Raw genomic sequence first — 20,928 nt, 5'->3', positions numbered from 1 at the left:
CAGTCACCAAGTGCTATACAAGTTTTAAATGAGTGCATACTAAAATAAGATTGAATGACAGTGTGGATGATTCACAGGGGGGGAAAGGACACAATTCTTTGCAAGCTTCATACAAAGCCAGTTGCTCTGTAGTCCCAAAATTCTGAATGTTGTGGCAGTGGATCTTGCCAAGAACCTAGTGCATTTAGTAGCTGGTGTCTGACACTGAACACATGAAGATACCTCAAAGCAAATCAGATCTCTGGTCCATCTACTCAGACTGGCAGTAGCTCTTAGGTTTCATATCACCTACTGCCTGGTCCTTTTCTACTGGATATGCTGGGGATTGAACCTGGGGCCCTCTGCATGCCAAGCAAGATTTCATCCACTGAGCCACAGCCCCTTCCAGTACCAGCTGTTTTGGATTTTTCATCTGTGTTAACTTTTCTAGATAAATGCCATCAACTTCAGGACACATCATTTATCATCATATATTTATAGAGCAAAATAAAAGATGAAACATAACATTCCTGACTTCTTCAATGTTATGTTTGAAAAAGGAAGGGAGAGAACCTGCAAGTTTGAGAGGCAGGCTACAGGATTGGTAAGAAACTCGTTAGTGCCTGTAATCTTCTACAGCAGTGGTCCCCAACCTTTTTATCACCGGGGACCACTCAACGCTTGACAATTTTACTGAGGCCCACTGCCCTAACACTCTCTGACTCTGGTCGCTATGGTAATGTTTAAACATCCCTTCAAAATAAGATACAGACACGCCACAACAATGAACATAAGGAACATTTTGTTTTCATGGAAATTTTAACTCATGACAATGACAAATCAATGGGAACCCTGAGCTTGTTTCTCTGCAACGAGATAGTCCCATGTGCGCCTGCAGGATCGTGGATGAAGTAAAGAGCCGGGGGGGGGGGGGGGAGAAGGCGTCCTTCGCGGCCCACTTCCAGTTAGTCGACGGACCATATGTGGTCCACGGCCCACAGGTTGGGGATCGCTATTCTACAGTGTGCCTGCCTCCTTATCCTCATCTTCTCATGAATTTCCTTCTACTTTCTCTTTTCAAGCCTCATCAAAGTTTAGGATTGCATATTTACCACTGTTAATGTCTCAAATCAGAGTTTGTAACCACAATCAGAATTAGATTTACAAGTTATTATTTGAGCTAGCCATGATGCAGATGTAACTTGGTGTTGTTGCTGGAACCTGAAAAAGGAAGGAAGGCTAAACAAGCTTGTAGGGTGCACCCAATCTCGGTAACCAGGAGTACTACTTCTGCACTGGGCCTGCATTTTATTTTGTGTGATCAAGACAGCAATCTCGCCACACTTAAGGCAGTACTAGGGGCTGTTCTGTCTCCCGTCACTTCTTATATTGACTAGTTAGGAGAGCAATCCTTAACAGATCTCCTGGGAACCAAGTCCCACGTTATTCAATGGGGCTTTTTAAGGAGAACAGCCTAAGCTATTGGGCCATTTACTTGCATTATGAACCAAGATAGCAGCCTTCACATTGCTTTAATGAGATACCAAGGTTAATTTTCTTTTTTTTTTTTTTACTCTAGGTACTTGTAAGGAAAATCCAGCACACTCAGGTTCTAGGACAATGTGCACTATTCCTGTGGACCATTGATCATTACTACATTTTGAGTTGGTGAGGGTGTGAAATCGTACCAGCTGCACTGAATCCTGGCTGACCCAGAAAATGAAATAGCAGGTGACAATCTGGCACAGGTTGTCTGCAGCCCTTCTGCAATACCTTGACGATACAGACACTCTAGTTAACCCTTGGCTTTGAAAAGATCAACTGCATACACATCTGCAGCTCTTCTCCTGGTTTTGCTGTCTATTTTAGTTCCTGCTGCTCCTTTTATCAAAGGACTGGGAAAAAGTGAAATGATGACTGGAAGGAGAGCTGTTCACTACCCAAAGAAAACCTTCAGATTTGAAAACTGAATATGCAAATGTTGAACATCGCAACTAAATAAATAGAGAGTGAAAAGCTACTTTAACAGTTTACACCTGGGATAAATAAGAAGTGAAGTGTAGAGCCAGAACATCATTTCAAGAGGTCATTCTGCCTCTCTCCTATATCCACTTCAAAGCTACAGTATTTCAGCAAAAAAAAAAAAACCCCAAAAGTGCTGAACAGTTTAAAAAAATTCAATCAGAATAATCTGCTCTTTAGAAAGGTGGTAGATGACAGTAATTGGAAAATACTGTCTGACTCATTTATTAAAGTGAGAGTCAGAGTCAATTGATTTAATAACCATTAGAATATTCTATTAAGGATTTAATAGGTTGGCACAGTCCTATTTTTTATTAAGAGTTATAGGTAAGGAAAAAGCAATTATATGGGATTTCTAAGCAACTGTTTGTATGGATTAAACTAGAAATGTAACTTGCAAACTAGGTTTAGCCATAGGGCTGATTCACGTAACCATTTCCCCACCACAAAAATACTGGCCTCGTGAGCAATCACATTCTGGTAGAAATCTGAGCAGAGAACATTGTTAGGAATTGACTCATTATGTGCCATGCTGCCAAATTATCAGAAAGCCTCAATTTAGTACTTTTTTCAGAAGTGTAGAGATGAAATAGTGGGCTGATTAGAAATCTGTTCACAAGAACCGGTATCACATGGAACATGAATTTGGTCAATGGACATGTGTCTTCTGTCCTCATCCTTTGAAAAGAGGACGCTATCCTGCGGCAGGAAGAAAACCAATATACAACAGACATCTATCCAATGGTGGATTACACCTTTTAAATAAATACTACATAAATATTTATTTGTATACTGCCCTATCGTTGGCTCAGGGCAGATAATGACATTTTAAAAACAATTCACAATAAAAACAGCATATCATTAATATAAAACTGCCCCCTATTTGCAATTTATTTGCAATCCCTATGAGGGCTGAGCAGAGTCTGGAGGGGTTTCCTGTCTGTGAAGGAGTTTTCAAGTTAGGAGGCCAGCATCTCATGATGCTATTGCCTGGCCTCAACCATAGGCCTGGCAGAACAGCTCCATTTTACAGATCTTCTGGAATTTCTTAAGATCTTGGAGGGCATTGATCTTTTCACAGGGTGGTCTGCTTTGACTTTACATATGTAGTGGTCATGCTTTATATGAGAGAATCCCTGATGGCGTGGGAAAGGAAATTCTCCAAAATATAGAAACAAACATCAACGGAGGAAGAAATATAATTTGGGACACTGTTTTCATTTGATGGTCTTGGGGAAATGGTGCAAGCTACTGGAAGAACAACCAACTGAATTACTTGATTTTTCATTAATATCCTGCTTTTCTCCATGACTGGGGACCCAAAGTAGCTTTTGACATCATTCCCTCTATCCTCTCAGCAACTGCCTTGTAAGGGTCAATGGACAAGAGACTGTGATGGGCTCAGGGTCATCTGGCAGGCTTCCTTAGTTGAACAAGGAATTTAAACTTGGCCATCCTAGGTTGTAATCCTACACTTTAACCACCATGCCACATCACTCCTCTTGAAAGAATGAACAAAAGAACGAGAACAAATATTACAACAAAAATAGGCAGTTAAATGGTAAAACAATCTTGCACTTGCATTTTTCCTATTCAAAAGAAAATATGCATTATACTCTGTATCACTCTGTATATTCAAGAATATGAGATTAACCTTCATAAAAATAAATACCGCATGTCTGCATATACCGGTTGAATTCTGGATCCGTTTCAAGGTTTCGGTACTGACCATCAAGGCCATACACGGTCTGGGCCCTGCATATCTAAGGAACCACTTATCTGAATAAGTCCCCCAGAGAGCATTATGGCCAGCCAACACCAACCAGCTGAGGATTCCTCACCCCTGCCTAGTGGAATGAGTTCTCAGAAGACATCAGAGACCCAATGGAATGTTCAGAGTGCTGCAGGGCCTGCAAGACCGAGCTTTTCAGTCAGGCTTATGGTTTAGGCCAGCGGAAATAACCAAGTCAGCTGAGTCTCCCCCACCCCCGACTATCTCTAAATTTGTGGAAGGTCAAAATGAATATCATTGCTGCTGATATTTCTTAAACTGTTGTAACCGTAATGCTAATTTAATTAAGTACTGTTATGGTGTTATTGCTCATATATTATGTAATAAATGCTTTTAGATTCATGTTGTACACTGCCCCAAGATGGCTCGTTCTGAGAGGGGCAGTACACAATTTGAATAATTAATTAATTAAGCCGACCAACAAATAAATAAATAACACCCCCTCAAAAGAAAGAAATCCTGCCCTTACTACTGAGCTATGTTGATAAAGTTCATTAAAAGTCTTATTACGATGAACTTTATTTTATGTACTAAAACTGAAGAATCAGCTTGTTTTAACATATTATTTAAATTTATTTCTGCTTTTGCATCTACTGCAGGGATATTCTAGTTTGTGAATGCTTAAAAGTACAATATGGGGCAATATGGAACTTGGGGAAACAACTTGTTCCTGACAGTATGTACATTACTTGCCACGTAGACTCTTGCTGAAAGAGTTACCTTCTAGCCATTTCCTGTGTCATTATTTGCAGCAATGTGACAGAATTCCCTCCCCCGTTTGCACCTCATTATCTATTAATTTTTTGTATACAGTAATAGTCAAACAGAAATAAAAAGCAAATATTAAATACAAACAAATTACAATTACACGTGCAAACCAGAGATTAATTCTTAAACAATATTAGTTTAGTAACTGTGCAGGTCCCCATTGTGCAATCTAGTCACTCAGGAAAATACATTTAGTGTAGAAGAACAGCAAGACTTCTTGCCTCCTAGTTTCTCTGTTGGTGGTTTTTTTTTTTCTTGGCTCATCTGGCCAGATTTTTCTTTTTATTTCTTTTTATTTATTTATAATTGGATTTATATATTGCCGTTTGCCAAAAGGTCTCACGGCGGTTCACAATAAAATATAAAATCAAAGTAAAATCACATAAAATCCCATAAATACCCCATTAGTACAATAATGTTTTCAAAGGGAAGCGGCAACAAGTAGCATGCCTGTCACACACCACCGGTAGCAAAGCTGCCCTCCCCATAGGATTGCCAGCCCTGTGGGGAAAAAAAACCTGGAAACTTTGGCAGTGGAGCCAGGAGTGGACGGGATTTGAGGCAGAGAGGGACTTCAATATAGTATAGTGTTACGGAGACAACCCTCAAAAGCAGCCATTTTCTCAGCGAGAACTGATCTCTGTTGCATAGAGATGAGCTGTAAAACTGAAGGATTCCTAGTTCCCACTGGGGGACCTATTATGCACGGGCCTGTGATGGCAGTGACAGGGCTTTGGGGAAAATCCCCAATTATGCAAGATGTTGCTGTCATTCGAGCCTTGGCCCGTCCCAGGCCCTTGGAAAACCTGCGTTAAGGAAACGTGGATTCTTCCCCGGGGTGGGACCCGCCACAGGTGCAGGTGAGGGCTAGGTCAGGCTAGCCCTGTGCATAATCGGAAGAGCTGGGCTTTGGACCCTTCTCCTCTCCTGACCTATGGCGACCCTACACTGCCAGTTCTGCGGCTCCGCAGAGCTGACAGGGACGTCCACACCCCCCCCACCATGGTAGGAAAGCAGCATGCTGCACCCCACCATCATGCAGTGGGGGCCTTATGCCCCCGATCCCCCCCCCCCGCGGCTGCTGCTGTGGCAGTGAAGTGCTCCTGGCGCTTTTGGCCCTGCATTGTATGCGCGGGGCCATTGCATCGGGGCATCCAGCTTGCACTGGGTGAGCCCCTCCCCCATGCATACACGGGGAACAATGGGAACAGCAGCAGCCTGGCGTAGCTTCCGCCATGCATAATGAGTTGGGCATTCTTAATGGGGCAGGATAAGAAGTTGGACAAGGCTTGTGACTCCTGCATAATGGGGAAAAATGCAGTTGAAACATGATTCGACATATTATACATTACAGAAAGGTCATGAGATCTGGTTTTCTATGGAGTCCTTCGCTTAGTTAAAGGGCTATCTCTATAGCAAACCATGCTGTGACATAATCCCTTCTTTATCAGTAGTTGGCCAAAATTAGAAGGAATCCCTCTCCCTATTCCTTCCCTTCAACATGGATATCATATGCTGTTCCTGTAATACTGTAGCTTTCAAAAGCATTCATAGCTATATCAGGTCAACAATTTTCCTATTCTGTCTGAACAACCTATGCCCTAGACCAATTTTTTCCTTTTCACTTTGTTTCCCCTCATGACAGAGTTAATTTCACAGCACAAATTTATAAGCCAGGGGGTCTAAAGAGCAGGAACAAAATGCCATGTATGACAAAGGTAACCCCCTTGGCTACACAGATTTACACACTGAAATGGGCGATAGGAACCAATAAGTGCCACCTTAGTCTGGAAAGCAAACAGCCCTCTATATTCATGCTGCATTGTACTGGGGGTACAGTGTAACTAACCCTGGGTCTGCTGCTGTAGGCTTTCTTTTCCTTTTCTAGCCTCCCAGAGACATTTCATATTAAATATAATTAATCACTGTAAGATCCAGCAGCAATTCTATGCAAATTAAGCAGCTTTGAAGTATAGCATGAATGGTCACAAGATTTTAAGAACAACTTTCTGTCCTCTCAAACAGAAATAGCATGCTAGAATAGTCGTCTTCAAGTATTCCAGGCTTGGGACTCCCCTTTTACATCCAGACATATGACAAAAAGAGGAAGAAGTAGAAATATAATTTTACAGATTTGTGTGTAGAGTATGCACTGCATGTGCACATGGAGCAAGTCTTAGGTGGCCAAGCTAACATCACCTTGCCATGCTGTTGCTCCTCTCAATGTACATGCAAACAGAGGCAGGAGATGTGGTGCCTCTGCTAACTAGTAGTGGGTCCTTTCCAAAAAGCATCAACAAATATGGTGACTCTTATGGTGGCTCTACAAGGGCTTGAATCCCAGCAGATCAGGTTCTGTGGCCCACTCAAGGGTCCCAATCATCAACTGAAGATCACTAGCCTAGACTGTGCTTACACAATGCAGCAAGTTCATAAGGACATAATACATTTTGGGTAAGTCCAAAGGATTCTGTATCCAACCATGGCTCATCAAATGCCCTTTAGATGCTTATGAACAATGGAAGAGCAATTGCTGCTGCGGGGAAGCCTCACACCCACGAGTGCACAGGGCTGTTTGTGACTGCAAGTCCCAGAGTGCTCTGGTGTAGTCAGGGAGCAGTGTGTGTGCTGCGAGGCAGTGGTTAGCCTCCTCTATGCCCCCTCCTTTAGGGGCACGTGCCTCTTCCCTCTTGCCTAGTGACGGGGAAAAACCCACCCACCCTTCAGTTGCAGTGTGTCAGGCTTCCGCTAGTTATTGGTTGAATCTTAGTATGTAACACACTTATAATTATATATTAAAAAAGGAATAATGTTGTTTTCACAAAAAAATATTTGCCCATGGGGGGGGGGGGCTGCTGGTCGGCCGAGACGCATTTCCGGAAGGCGAGGGGCCCAACAGAGGTTCGCGCCTCAGTGGGTTCCCAGTATGCTGTCATCTCCTTGATACCCAGCAGGATATTGGGGGCATGGGGAACCCTACATGGAGCCAGGAGGGTCCAGGCATGCCTGCTGGGGGATTAACGGTTGGCTGTCTTGTGGCCATCTTGTGATCTTTCCCCATGCTGTCCAATGCTTCCGGTTAATAAAAGTTTGTGGCCAGTTTAACACCAAAAAAATCATAACAAGTCCATGTCACTTCTGGAGTGAAAGGTGTTCCCCTGCAAGGCAATAATAATTCCTTACTGGTTGTCTTCACTTAATCACTGAAATGGATGGTCATTGTCTTATAAACAGAACTGCAAGTTGGGAGGGCCCTATGTAAAATCTGAGAGAAGGTAGTGAAAAAGAAGCAAAGTAATGGCCACTGAAATTCCACCGGAAGTGGTTTCCAACTAATTAAAAGTTGAATATTGGCTTGGACGCTACTGTTTCCTTCCACTGTTGTAGCAAAGTCATCTGCTGCAGAGCACCTGGCTGCTCTGGAACACACAAACCAGCAGAGCCCTGGCTCAGCGAAGGAGGCCCATGCTGTGAAAATGGGAAGCATAGGAACCAAGGCACAGTCTTCATTTAACATTTTTCCCTGACATTTTGGATTGTCTTGAAGTCACAGTAACATTTTAATATTATTGTAGACACAGTTATGTTACTCCCCAAACAAAACATGGAACTTAAACACAAAAGTGTCTACTTGAATAACAGATACTTTTTTTGTATCTTTTTGGCTTCACCTGGTTAAGGAGCACACATTGATTCTTTAAAGACTTAATACAGAAATTAACATTGCCCGAAGACTTGCAGCATCTGCTCGTCACTCCTACCTGGTTGTAATGGGCCTTCTGTCATTTACAATTTCTCAAGAATTATCACCAAACAACAATTCACGATTATAACAGTAAGGAAATGGAGATACGAAAATCAAAGATACAGCTCGTATTTGCTGGAGGGAAATTTTATAGTACTGGAAGAAAGTACTACTGCAAGAATGCAGAATAAAATCTAAATGATGTCAAATTCTATCTTGTCCTAGATAAAGGTAGAAACTACAGAGAAATACTGGAAAATCTCTACATCCACCAAGCATTCAGTTCTAATTCCAACATGCAGGGTAAAACACACAGTAAGTGTTTCCAGGACCAAACCGAAGATGGCAAAGTGGATGGCAACATTCCCTGCATGCTGAAAGCTAGCTTGTCCGGGGGGAAAAGCTAGAGTAGGAGATCACTCTGAAACAGATCTATGCACAGTCCTACTCAGGCATAGTCAGTGGACTCATCCACATGAAAATGTTCTTAGTATTGCACTGTAAACTAATCAGGGGGCCATACTAAATATGTCAAAGATTGCAGGTATGTATATTCCTCAGTGTAAACTCCCTGCATGTGGAAAGGTAGCTTATTCACTTTACGTTATGTTTCTCCTTAAGCCAAGTAGTTTAAATAAAATGGGTGGGGGGGGGGGATTCATATGAATAATTTCCTTGAGAGTCAAAAGGGCATTCTCTACATGGCCAATTTAGCTGTGAATGGGATGCATAAACATATGAACTGAATTATAGTGAATTAGACCATGCATCAACCTACCTCTGTACTCTCTACTACACCAGTAGTGGCTCTCCACATTTTTAGGTCTTTCCCTGACCTGATACCTGCTATTCTTTTATTATTATTATTATTATTATTATTATTATTATTATTATTATTATTATTATTATTATTATTATTATTATTATTATTATTATCATTATTATTTAAAAACACCATCAAAATGGAAGATGCCAGTAATTGAGCTGAGGATTTTTTTTTGCATGCAAAGCATGGGCTCTACCACTGAGCTGTGACCTCCTCTCTAAGAAATAGCATGCTGGGTCACAATAAAAGTAAATCTAGTCTGGTATTGTGTCCTCTTGACAGTAGGTAAAAGATGCCACAGGGAAGATCACAAGCAGGGATAGCTTCCTCTATTGTTAGCTTCAAGCATCTGGTAGTCAGAAATAGACTGTATCTTAACAGGGAAACTGTTCTTCTAAATGTCATGAGTAGCAGCCACCAATATTTTTGTCCTTTGTGTATTCATAACATACTCAGTTTTAAAGGCATTTATCCAAGTGACCATTCTAACGCTCACTGCAACCTGTCAAGGAAGCTCAAGAGCTTTGCAAAAATTTCAGTACTACAATAGATGTTGGGAACTCATCAGAAAGTCAGATGATATTGTTACTATTATATTCTGTATCAGACAGAATATTCAAAAAGATGTGTCCTCCCTGTCTTAAAATGTGCAAATGAATTTATTAAATTAAACTAAGATTTGATCAAACCAATTTGATCTCAAACTAAGATTTGATCTCACAAATACTGGTAATGTGTCAAATAAATTGATAGTAGCACATATCAGTTCTACAAGGACTGGCCAGTCAAAAGATGACCCCAATTTGCTGGGGACGGCTTTTTTATTTCAGGAGCAGATGGAATAAACCAGCTGCAGTGGGAAATAGAAGACGAGGTGGGGAGTGAAGTAGGTGACCTTTTGTCTATTCCAACTCTATGTTCACTCATAACAACAAATTATTGTTTGTCATTACAAGAACAAGCCGAGGGAAATCTTGAACTTGCAAACTTTCCTGCTGTTCTGTCATTCAGGGCTAGAAAATAAATCCAGTCCACAGCAAACCACACTTTGTCATTTTGTAGGAGCCAAACGGTGGTTTATTCTCTGTTTCTCAAACCAGTCTTCCAAATCATGATTTAATCCTGGAAAAGTGTTTGTTTTTTTTTAATACCCTGCTTGTCTCTACCTGAAGGACTCTCAAAGCGGATGATAATCTGCTCCCCTTCTTCTGCACACAACAGGCACTTTGTGATGAGGGTGAGACTGAGAGCGCTCAAAGAGAACCCAAGGTCACTCTGCAGTCTTCCGGTGGAGGTGGGGAGTCAAACCTGGTTCTCCAGATTACAGTCCACTGCTGTTAAAAATTGCACTGCACTCCTTTGAACCTCTGGTTTGCTGAGTAGATCATTTGTGATTCAGCCGATATCACAAAATATATTTTGTCATGCACAGTAATGCATTTACTTCCTAAGCAGACCTACATCCTGCACTGGTCAGAAGGCTCAGAAGGGTGTGACTACTGCTGATTTCCCACTTTAGCCCAAGGAGGACCAAGAAAAAATGCATAAGTTTAAAGATTTGTCTGGCTTATTTCCATAATTACAACTATTTTCCGTCACGGCTGAGAATCATACAAGGAATCCAGGAAGCAGCAGCTAGTTCGGGCACTAAATGGATAAAGGAACTTTGTTCCACAAAGCAGGATGAGATGAAATAGGTAATAAGAGCCAAGGATATATGCATGCTGGTGTGGATTTAAATCTTCAGATTAAATACTTAATGCTTATGTAAATGCAAATGTTTTATGTAAACCGCCCTGAGCCTTACGGGAGGGTAGTATAGAAATTCATGAAAATAAATAAATAAGTCCCCAAACTGCTAAATCCCAGAGTCTCATGGGTACAGTCATTTTTTTCCCCAATTACTGTCATTGGGGGAAAAGTCGTATTCAGTTATTTTACAAACACTACCACTATATCTCGGTAACAATAATTTTAAAACATTATGTTCAGTTAACAATTTTGAGGCATGCTGATTTTTTTCACTTAGCAGGTTCTCAAAAAATAACAAAATGGGCTGAGAGATTAAAGTACATCTGTCTTTGATAGAATAGTCCCATTCAATGCAGAACAAAACCAACCCACAAAAGCACCAAATGCCTGATCCTCATTTCACTGAAGGTCCTTGAACATATCTGGTTACATTTAAACCTAATCCAAATGCTTCCCAGAAGTTGGCTCTACTTGTACTTGTTGTAACAACCATACTTATGCATCATGTGGACCATCTGGATCATGTGAGGAATGTTTGTGTAGGAAGTTTCCTATGCTTTGGGAGATCCACGTGATGCTCAGTTTCAGTTACTGGAAACCGACCACATGGAGAAATAAACGTACACCACAAAAGTGAAGCATGAACCCAGCCATGGTTAGCACAGAATCAGGACTTGTACTCAAAATTATAGAAGAGTCACATTATGTGTTTGACTGAACGATGAAGAGCTACTACATCAATGTAAATACCATGCTTTAAATGTCTTCCCAAGTAGCCTTGGTGATTGTATGTTTATGATGTTTAAAACTGTCTGGGATCCTCCCTGGTGCTGCAATTCCCAAGGTTCTTTGGGGAGCAGGCCAGGATTAGTTTTACATTTGTGTTGACATATACCTTCAGGTTACAAGCTTTTAATCCAGTGCTAGCATACATTTCTCTGAAATAAAAGGGTGTTTTTTGGGTACTGCCCTGCAACATTTGCATTTCATAAAATCATAATAAAATGAGCAATTAAAATGACATAAGGTAGGGTAATGTTTCTGAGGGCAGAAGTTCTATTAAGAAAAGTGACATTAATATTATGGAAAATGCATTTCAATCAAAATAAGAACTGGGGGATATTTTAAAGCATTGCTTCTCTCATTTAAAAGCAATTCTGATATTGGTGTATTGTGTGAATTTTTTTAATGGTTATTCATATTTCTCTGTGGTTTGATGTTAAATACCTACTAGTATTGCCCACCCGTCTGGGGCTTCTGGAGCTGGTGGAAGAACTGGTATATCTACCATCGAGTTCTACACAAAAAAAACACAAATTGGTAAAATTGAAAAAGGATACTTCATGGACACTTCATGCAGCACAAACGAAATGCTACCTGTTCTAAAGTTAGGACTACAGGGAAAATACCAGCATCTAACACTGACGTGTATAGTAAAAGGTTTTCCCGGGGACTTAGAAAGGTGTAACTATGCTTAAGACTGCACTAGTAGCCAGTTAATAAGAATTCTACTCAATGGATCGCACACAAACCGTCTGCTATATACCTTCATCAAGCAACTTCTTTGCTCAGGAATCAAAGCAATGAGCTAGTAGCTTTCTGCAGGGGGAAAAATAGCCAGGCCAGGCCAGGCTATAAAGAACTTTCTACTTCACTTGTTTTTCTGAAAACTAGATACTGCAAACACTGAAAAGAATCAAGTTGCCTTAGGACAACAGGAAAAGTACCGTTCTGAATACAGACCACATGGCTATGTTGATCTTCAGGCATTTGGGGTACACGATACTTTTCTTTGCTGCCTTTTTCTTTTGCTATACATTGTGTCTAAGATGGTTTAAACCAACAGTATTCATTCTGTAATTTTCAGGTAACCTAGTCCTAGGGAACACTATAGAAGAGTAGACTTTTGTCACTTTTTACATCTTACACAGAACAGTGTGGTTGTTGTCCTCTTTGATTGCTTCTAGGCAATCTTCGAAAATTATCTCTTCTGTTTACAGGACTGGTCAAATGTAGTGACCATCATGCAACCACTCCTGCCCTATCAGGGACCATTTTAAACAATATAGAGTTTAATTATATAACATGCATCAATCATGAGGCCCTTTAAATGTTAAGCCCAGCTATTGTGGGATCAACTTTTGCACAAGCAATTCCTTTGCAGCTGTGGCAACATTTAAGCAATCCATCACACATATATGTAGTTATTTTCCAGGGAAAGATAATCTCCTCCCTGCAGGATGCAGATGCCACAGTCAGGGTTTATGGGATTGCCTTCAGCCCATGTGACTGAGCCATTTAAAAGTTAGTCCAGTCATGGAGGAGCCACTCATAGGAAAACGATTCCCATGTGGTTGGGAAACTTGAAGAGCCCTTAGCGGGAAGCCATAGCTGTTATGTTTACTGGCTTACCAGCTACAGAGGTAGCACCAACTATGCCTTCCAGGAAATATCTAACTAGGGTCTTGCAGAAGACATCATGTGGAAGTCTGCAACTAGTTTACAAAAATGGTATTTAGGCAGATATGGCATACTAATGTAGGTACACAAGTGGGCAAAGGACATTTTGGTATGCACTAAATATATAAACAGAAAATGATACATGCAGAAAATATACATACAGAGGATGATGTATGAAAATGGGATGAAAAGTTATATAGTATAAAACAATTATGGCTCCTAAACAAGCTCCATTTTTATTTTTAAGTTTTATGCCTCAATTTCACCCTAATATTTACACTGATCCTTTAAAATTGTATTTAAAACTATAAAACACAATTTATTCCAAGAAATTTATCCTCATCAAAATACACCAAAAACATTTTTTGAAAGAAAGTGCCATTGATTTCAAAAGGATTTACTTCTAAGGTACTTAAGACTCAGGTATAAATCTGTTGATGGGTAGCTGTGGCATAAAACAGTTTGTGCTATGTGGACTTAAACCATCACTGTTTTATTGACATAAATGAGATTGTTAGTTTAAATCCAACTGCTCCAGTATGACTGATTTGTGGATTTGGTTGAGATTGCCTACTTTCGTTGAATTAATTAAACAGGCTGTAAGCATTAATCATCATATATTTTATGTTCATGGTTCTGAAAGCAAACATTTCCCCATATTCGTTGCATTTGATTAGAAATATGCTTTCTATGGCAGCTAATGACTGAAAAAAACCTACATGCAACTGTAACCTGTTTGCAAAGATTGTAGTTGCCAACTGGAGCATCTCATACAACTTTGAAAGAAATGGACACAAACTTATCATTTACATCCCTGTCAGAAGGTACCTCTTTCACCTTTGAGAGAAAACATGGGACAGCCTAAATACAGCACACTGGTACTGAATCTGGCAAACAAGCACTCAAAATAAATGCTGGAGGAAGGAAGAAACGGGATAAATAAACACAGATAAATGCATGCTGCATAAAAAGGATTTTTGTCCATATAGAAACTGGGGCCCAGTCCTGGCACTCATTGAGCCTGGGCTGCCCTTGGAGGTGTCTTGCTGGGTGTCTGGACTGGTGAAGTAGGAGCATAAGCTAAATGCATGGCTCTGTGAGCATCACCTACTGAGCAAGTGCACAGCACTGACAAGGGAAGGCAGGATACTTATGCAGCAGGGAGTACTGAAGTGAATCTCAAAGACCATGTGCTGACTGAGGGTGTTTGTTAAAGGGTGTTTGGCAAGTCCCTGTCTATTAAGGGCAAGAAACAAATTCAGGAAACAAGAAAAACAAATTCAAGGCAACATGGAGGCAGATGAATGCATTAAAAGTGGAAGAAATATTTAGAAAATTCATATTATTTTTGAATATTTGGCACCTCTACTTTTCAGTTAACAAAAAGCAATAAAAATCACTGGGGACTGAGCCAGTAAACATTCAAATGTGAACTTTATTAGCCTTATCTTAATAAACAATGAATTTACAGTGATACGGTTGCTGCTACATTTGCTTTCTTATGTAACTTTTTAATTCCCTCACCATTCAGCATGAAATTTCAATTTTGAAACGATAGCATTCATCTTGAATTAGTTACACACCATGTCATTCTTTTTGTTACAAGATTGTAGATAACATCTACCAAGCTATATAGCCTTTATTTTGATGGAGATTGTGTGGAATTTTTGCACAAGTACCAGTGGAATGAATGAATGGATGGTTCACAGCAGCGGCAAGTGGGGTCTTGCGTGCTTTATAGAAAAAGGGTTATATGTTGACCCAACGCACTCCATTTGCACACAACCATTCTGTTTTTTTTTCTGTGCTAATATATTTCAGTTCTTTATCGTTGTAACCTGCTGTTCTCTTTAATTGCTTATTGTTATTAATTATATAGTGGTAACATTGTTGGCTGCTGGAACCATTTGGCTGTAAAAAATGCATTTATTATTATTGCCACTGGAGCTGCAGTAAATTGCCAGGGTTCTGTCTAGAGATGAATGCTTTTGAATGTTCATCCAATAAAACTTGAACCTGGATCAAATAGAGGTTTTCTTCTGCTTCCCCCACCCCTTCTCTTGTCTTCTCTTTCCAGTTTTGTTCAATTGCAGCCTCACTAAGAATGTACTTCATTATTGGGGATCCCCCAATTATCATATTTTATTTCTGAGAGTCATTTATATTTGCAGGGTTAATGCTCCTCTGCCCAGTAAGGGTCCAGATACATAGAAAAAAGCTGTTTTGGATTGCCACAAAAGTAAAAACAGGGGTGAGAAACTTTCTCCTCATGCACCTCAATGACCCTGCCTCCTTTTGCAGGGGTTGCTTCTGCTGCTGCAGCTACACTCTTAACATGGATTTTATGCCAAAATTATATGAAACCCTGCAAATGAAAGAGCCTTTACTCAGATAGCATTACTTCAAGAAAGGTAGACATGGGAAGAATGAAAGGAAAAGACAATGCTAACTCGTTGGCAAACTTAATCAGGGATATTTCGCTCAATAAGTAGGTTGAAATCAGCAGCCAGGAAAAACTTTTAGAAGACTGGGCTCATTTGCACTTGATCTATGGAACAGTCAAATGCAAAAAAGCTTGTTTTGTTACATCCTGATTTCTGACATAACCTACTGAATAGAAGAAATCATTTTCCAGGATGCAGAAGAACAGATATATTCAAATCAGCAAAGTACTGACAAAGTATTGCACACTATAGTGTCTAAGAAGGTGAGGTAGCAGGATAGATGGTATGCGTTTTCTAACTGCAGAACTGCACCAAGTCAACTCTGTTTAATGTTAAACTGTGCAAGTCAAAATAACTTCCATTGAAACATACAGAAGTAGCATTGTCTCATACTTCTGGCCATTATAATATGTGATCAGTTTAGTGCTACTTGAATTCTACCATCTATGTTAATCACACCAACATTTTCTACTCACTCCAAGACCAGTGGATAGGTCATGGCTAGTGCTGGGAAAACGAAATAGATGGTTTCTCATTAAAAAGCCTTGGCAGGCTGCATTATGCTTGTGGGTCCATCTTCTCCTACCTATCCTCTGCCCTAAAGAGTTTCTTAATTCCTAACTATATGAGACACTGGGGATTTCAAGTGGACAGTGTAAGTGCAAGTGGACAGGAGTCCAATTCAGATACAAAATGCAGCATGAGAAGAAGGATATTTTAAAGACTTTCCTCTAGTGATTCCAGCCTTCAAGTGTGACTTGTAGATCCTCCAGAATTACAGCTCATGTCCAGACTACAGAGATTAGGGCCTTGTCTGCACACATAGTATAATGCACTTTCAATGTGCTTTGGCAGCTGGATTTTCCTGTGCAGAACAGGAAAATCTACTTCTAAAGTGCACTGAAAGTGCATTATCTATTGTGTGCAGACTAGGCCCTGGTCCATTGGAGAAAATGGAGAGTGGACTCTATAGCATTGTAGTGCACTGAGGTCCCCAAACTCCCTAAGCTCCACCCCCAAATCTCCAGTAGTTTCCCAACCTGGATCTGGCAAACCCTCCTGCTCCCCCCAATCCCATGACGGTGGCCAGAGGGGACTTGGCAACCTTGCTTCCCTTCCTGCACTGTTTCCTGATCAAAAAAAGTCTGTGCGTGGGGGAGGGGGGGAGTACTGTTTACTCTTGTGAAAAATGAAATGACTGTGTGTAATTTCTCAGAGGGGAAAAGAGAACTCTTCCTGGGCCATTTTTGAATGGGGAAAATATGCAGTAGCCTTTCCCCTTGCACCACAGTCCTGATCCAAAGCCTACCCTCATGTTCCTGCTAAATGAGTTTTTAAAAATGCTAGATGCTCTATATACAGCATTACTGGTATCTTTTGTAGCTAGATTGTGAGACTATCACATTTTCTTGTTTTACAGTCTTAACAAAGCAAGGATCAAGTTTCTGTTCCACTTCCTATTCATGCAAAGATAATTATAAACTGAAAACCTTTGCTTTGCAGGAAGATATTGGTTGCCTCAATAAGGACACTGGGTGCAAAATCTTTGGCATGAACAGGCCACAGCCTTTTATTTCAACTGAGTGAGGGTTAGCATGGGTATGGATCCTGTCCTCTTGCGGTCGTCCGACCACAAGGCAGCCCAGTCAGGCAGCCCAATCAGCAGGCTCAATCAGCGAGCTCCATCAGCTAGCCAGCCTAGATCCTCGTACCAAACAGCCTGCTCCCTCATGGGAGGTGTCAACTGGGTTAACCTGTTGGGCATCCGCCAATCAGAAATGCAAGCCTACTATCTGGCTCTGCATCCGCACAGCCCATTATGCCCCCCCCCCACAAACATGTGGAAGCCAGAACACAAGCTAGTCTTTCCCACCAAAGATCCGCCCCATGCTTCAACCTGAAGGCTGTGACAATTAACAAGTAATCCCATATCTAGAACATAAATCAACACAAACATCCATATTTGGAGCGAGGGTAGGTTGTGACCACTGGCTCTGGGAAGGGGAAAAGAGGCCAAGCCCAACAGTCCCTCTCTTATAAGGAAGCAAGGCTCAGCCCCTCCCATTGCTGCTGGTCTGTCGCTCATGCCTCCTGAGGGATGCTGGGGGCAGGAGTTAACACTCCTGCCTGCAGGTCCTTCCCAGTTCCTGGTCCCCAGCAGCAGCAAACTGCCCCACTGGTAAGTCTCTGGGGTTCTTCTAGAACATCTCTAGAAACTTTTGAATTTAGATTTTTTTTTCTGGAGGATGAAATGGCAGAGAAAACACTGTGGTTACATAGAAAACTTTGCAGTGTACAATGCACGTAAGGACTCTTTACCACTCTGTTTTGCCTAGCTTTGAGTATATATACAACTGCAGCCCTATAACCAACAAACAGCAGTGCTAGTGTTGTGCTTTCCCTAAGTGCTATGAATGAAATAACATTCCACTACCAGTGTTTTCACCAAAGGAAAAGCCCAACCATGCAAGTTATGATGGCAGTCTTATAATAATGAGTTCTTTGCCTCAAATTAATATAACCTAGGTAGAAATTGCAGTCTGTGATAAATGTGAATTCAAACTCAAAATACATCTACCACTGTAGGAGACCAAACCAAGGAACAAAACACTGAGTTGGCTCCTAAATAAGCTGTGATAAATGCAATTGTTTATTCAAAACAACAGCTGAAAACCACACTGGTTGAATTGGTTTTTCGATGGACTTCCTCAGCAGTCAATATCCAAAATTAATGAAAACACAATCCTAGAGTAAGATACAATTCTGTAGTTTGAAATCTCTTCTGGGGGACCTTTTCCACTAACAGAACATCATCTAAGAAGTGACTTTTGGTAGGAGACCAGCAACATGGAAAGACAAATGAGGTATCTCTAAACCAGAGAGGCATTTAAACAAATCAAAGAAGTTTCATCCTATATTCCTTTATTCCAGTTCATGGGGGGAAAAGAGATGAAATGTTCTCTATTAAATATTTCTGAGGCTATAATGAAGAATTATAAAGATACCTGAGCTACAATGCATATTTAATTTCTCTACTTTATTATAAACTCCCACACAAGGCCATTCAAGGGACTATTTTAGAATTTTGAACATTGTGCTAGCTGTTAACTTAGGTAACGTTTTACTAATCACAGTATTCTATGGTTGGAACTTGGAGCACACATGACACTGCATCTACCATGATGTCGCCTTTAGGGAAAGAGCTGTTGATAGCAGCAGTCCTGGCAGCCCCACATTGTGGCCTAGTAAACAGAACACTGGAATCAACATATTCTATCTAGGGTTGCCAGCCTCCAGGTGGAAACGTGGGATTCCCAGTTTTGGCACCTCTCCCCCCATTTCAAGGGATCAAGAAAGCAAAGGAAATCTCACCCAATTCTCACTCCGAAACTAAGACAGCCTCCATTTGCAGCTTCGCCACCCATGACTTGAGAAGCCACATGGAAACAATGGTTGTGCAAATTTCAGGTGGAGGGGAGGGAATGAGGCCAGGACATGAAAATGATGTCAGCACACTGGCAAGATCCTGGACTACACCCCCAAGTCTCCTTGCCACCAGCCCAATTCTACTTGGAAGCCCTAATTCTGTGAGTGGATCTGTAAAATGGAAAAAGATGAGATATGAATTCACAGGTTTATGATATGCATAATGATAAGCATTGTGCAGAGGATTGGACTAGATGACTCCAGATGACCCTGCTAACTGCTATGTTGGCAGTTACGTAGACACAACACTGCACGTTAGAGGGTTTTCTCACCGATTGGCAACGGGGAGGTGGGGCCTGGCACTGGGATGTGTATGTGTCTGGCAACTCTACTCAAGTCCCAGAGCCAGTCTCGGTCCAGAGACTGCTATTCTTCTCTGGGGGGTCTCGTTCCAGGTCCAAGGTAAACGTACACCCTTTCTACATTTTCACTTCAACTTTTGCATGCTGTGAGGTATTCCAATGGAGCCTATGCAAATTTATTTTATTTTTTATTTTAATCAGTTTTGTAAATCAGTTGGCATCCCTGGCCCCCATTATATCCAAAGGGCTTTCAGATGGCAGGCCTCTCCTATTATTCCTAATAGGTATTCTTGCCATTTGTTTTAGTACCTCCATTCCTTCACATAACTCCCCTTTTCCTTCCTATCAATCTGACATTATTTCCTTTGGGACCTTTAAGAGAGGGTGGAGTGGCTGTTTTTCAACCGAATTACTCCAAAGCTGTGGTGGAGTTGATGCTGACTGTCCTTTAAACACCATTCCAAGCTCCAACAAAACACTACAAGTTAGAATGCTACAGGCCGCTAAACAAGCTTCCCCCAGCCCCCCACAAGACAGTGAGGAAGAAAAGCAGATCTGCAGTTGGTCTAACCTTGCAAGAATCTGCCTGGATGAGGGAAATGCCATTATCCACAAAATCACTGGAAAGACAAAAATGACAGGCTTTTGTGATAAGCATGCAAGCCTAAGAACAAACCCCATAAACCCCCCAGATTGTTTCAGGGAGGGGTTCTCATTATACCACCAACCCTGCATTTGTAAATTTCTATGTACATTTTCAGTTTGATAAATTCGATATGAACCCTCCCCTACTATTAACTATTCCAGCTAGCAAAAGCTCTCCAAAGTCTGACCTTGATTATTTTAGCAGGAAATACCAGGTATGAACCTGGAAACTTCTGATTATTAAGCCATGTGTTTTACCCCCCAGTTGTGGCCCCCTTGAATTTAAAAAGGTACATTTTAAAATCAAGAAATTATGATGGATAAACAAAGGTATCTGGGAGCCCCTTCAAAACTGCATACATATAACTTCTCCGGACTTAGTGTTCTGGATGCTTCTGGGCTGTCAGCTCAAAATCTGAGACACTGCTTTAAAATCACCCGCTTAAGTATCTCGATCAGAAATCTTAAAGCTTGCAAGTTTATATACTTCCTGACAGCACTAGTCACGTTATACTTACTTGTCTGTCTTTTTATAAACAGACAGAAGGAAAATAAGTGTGCTGATGTTAAGCAGGCAGAATTCATTTCTCTGCCCCCTACTTTCCTCGACGTAACTTTTCAGCTTAACCCCCCCCCCACTAGAAATGAGCATAGAGATTTGCTACTAGGCATGAGGCACTGTGAAGTCACAAAGGAATATTATTCTC

General features: G+C 41.0%; 1 protein-coding gene across 11 annotated transcripts in view; it reads right to left on the bottom strand.

Annotated features, from left to right (window-relative positions):
* The window catches only part of ZNF521 (zinc finger protein 521), a 336,017-nt gene that overhangs the window by 49,360 nt on the left and 265,729 nt on the right, over positions 1-20,928 (bottom strand). For 9 of the 11 annotated variants that reach the window (XM_077352569.1, XM_077352571.1, XM_077352572.1 and 6 more), the window contains one exon: positions 12,116-12,181. The exons of the other annotated variants lie outside the window; for them this stretch is intronic. In XM_077352569.1, the coding sequence (XP_077208684.1) occupies positions 12,116-12,181 (66 nt within the window). The remainder of the gene's footprint in view (positions 1-12,115; positions 12,182-20,928) is intronic. 11 annotated transcript variants of the gene reach the window in all.

Source organism: Paroedura picta, chromosome 9, assembly GCF_049243985.1.
Source record: "Paroedura picta isolate Pp20150507F chromosome 9, Ppicta_v3.0, whole genome shotgun sequence".
Lineage (NCBI taxonomy): Eukaryota > Metazoa > Chordata > Lepidosauria > Squamata > Gekkonidae > Paroedura > Paroedura picta.
Note: the sequence above shows the minus strand (reverse complement) of the source record. Positions and strands in the feature narration are given on the sequence as shown.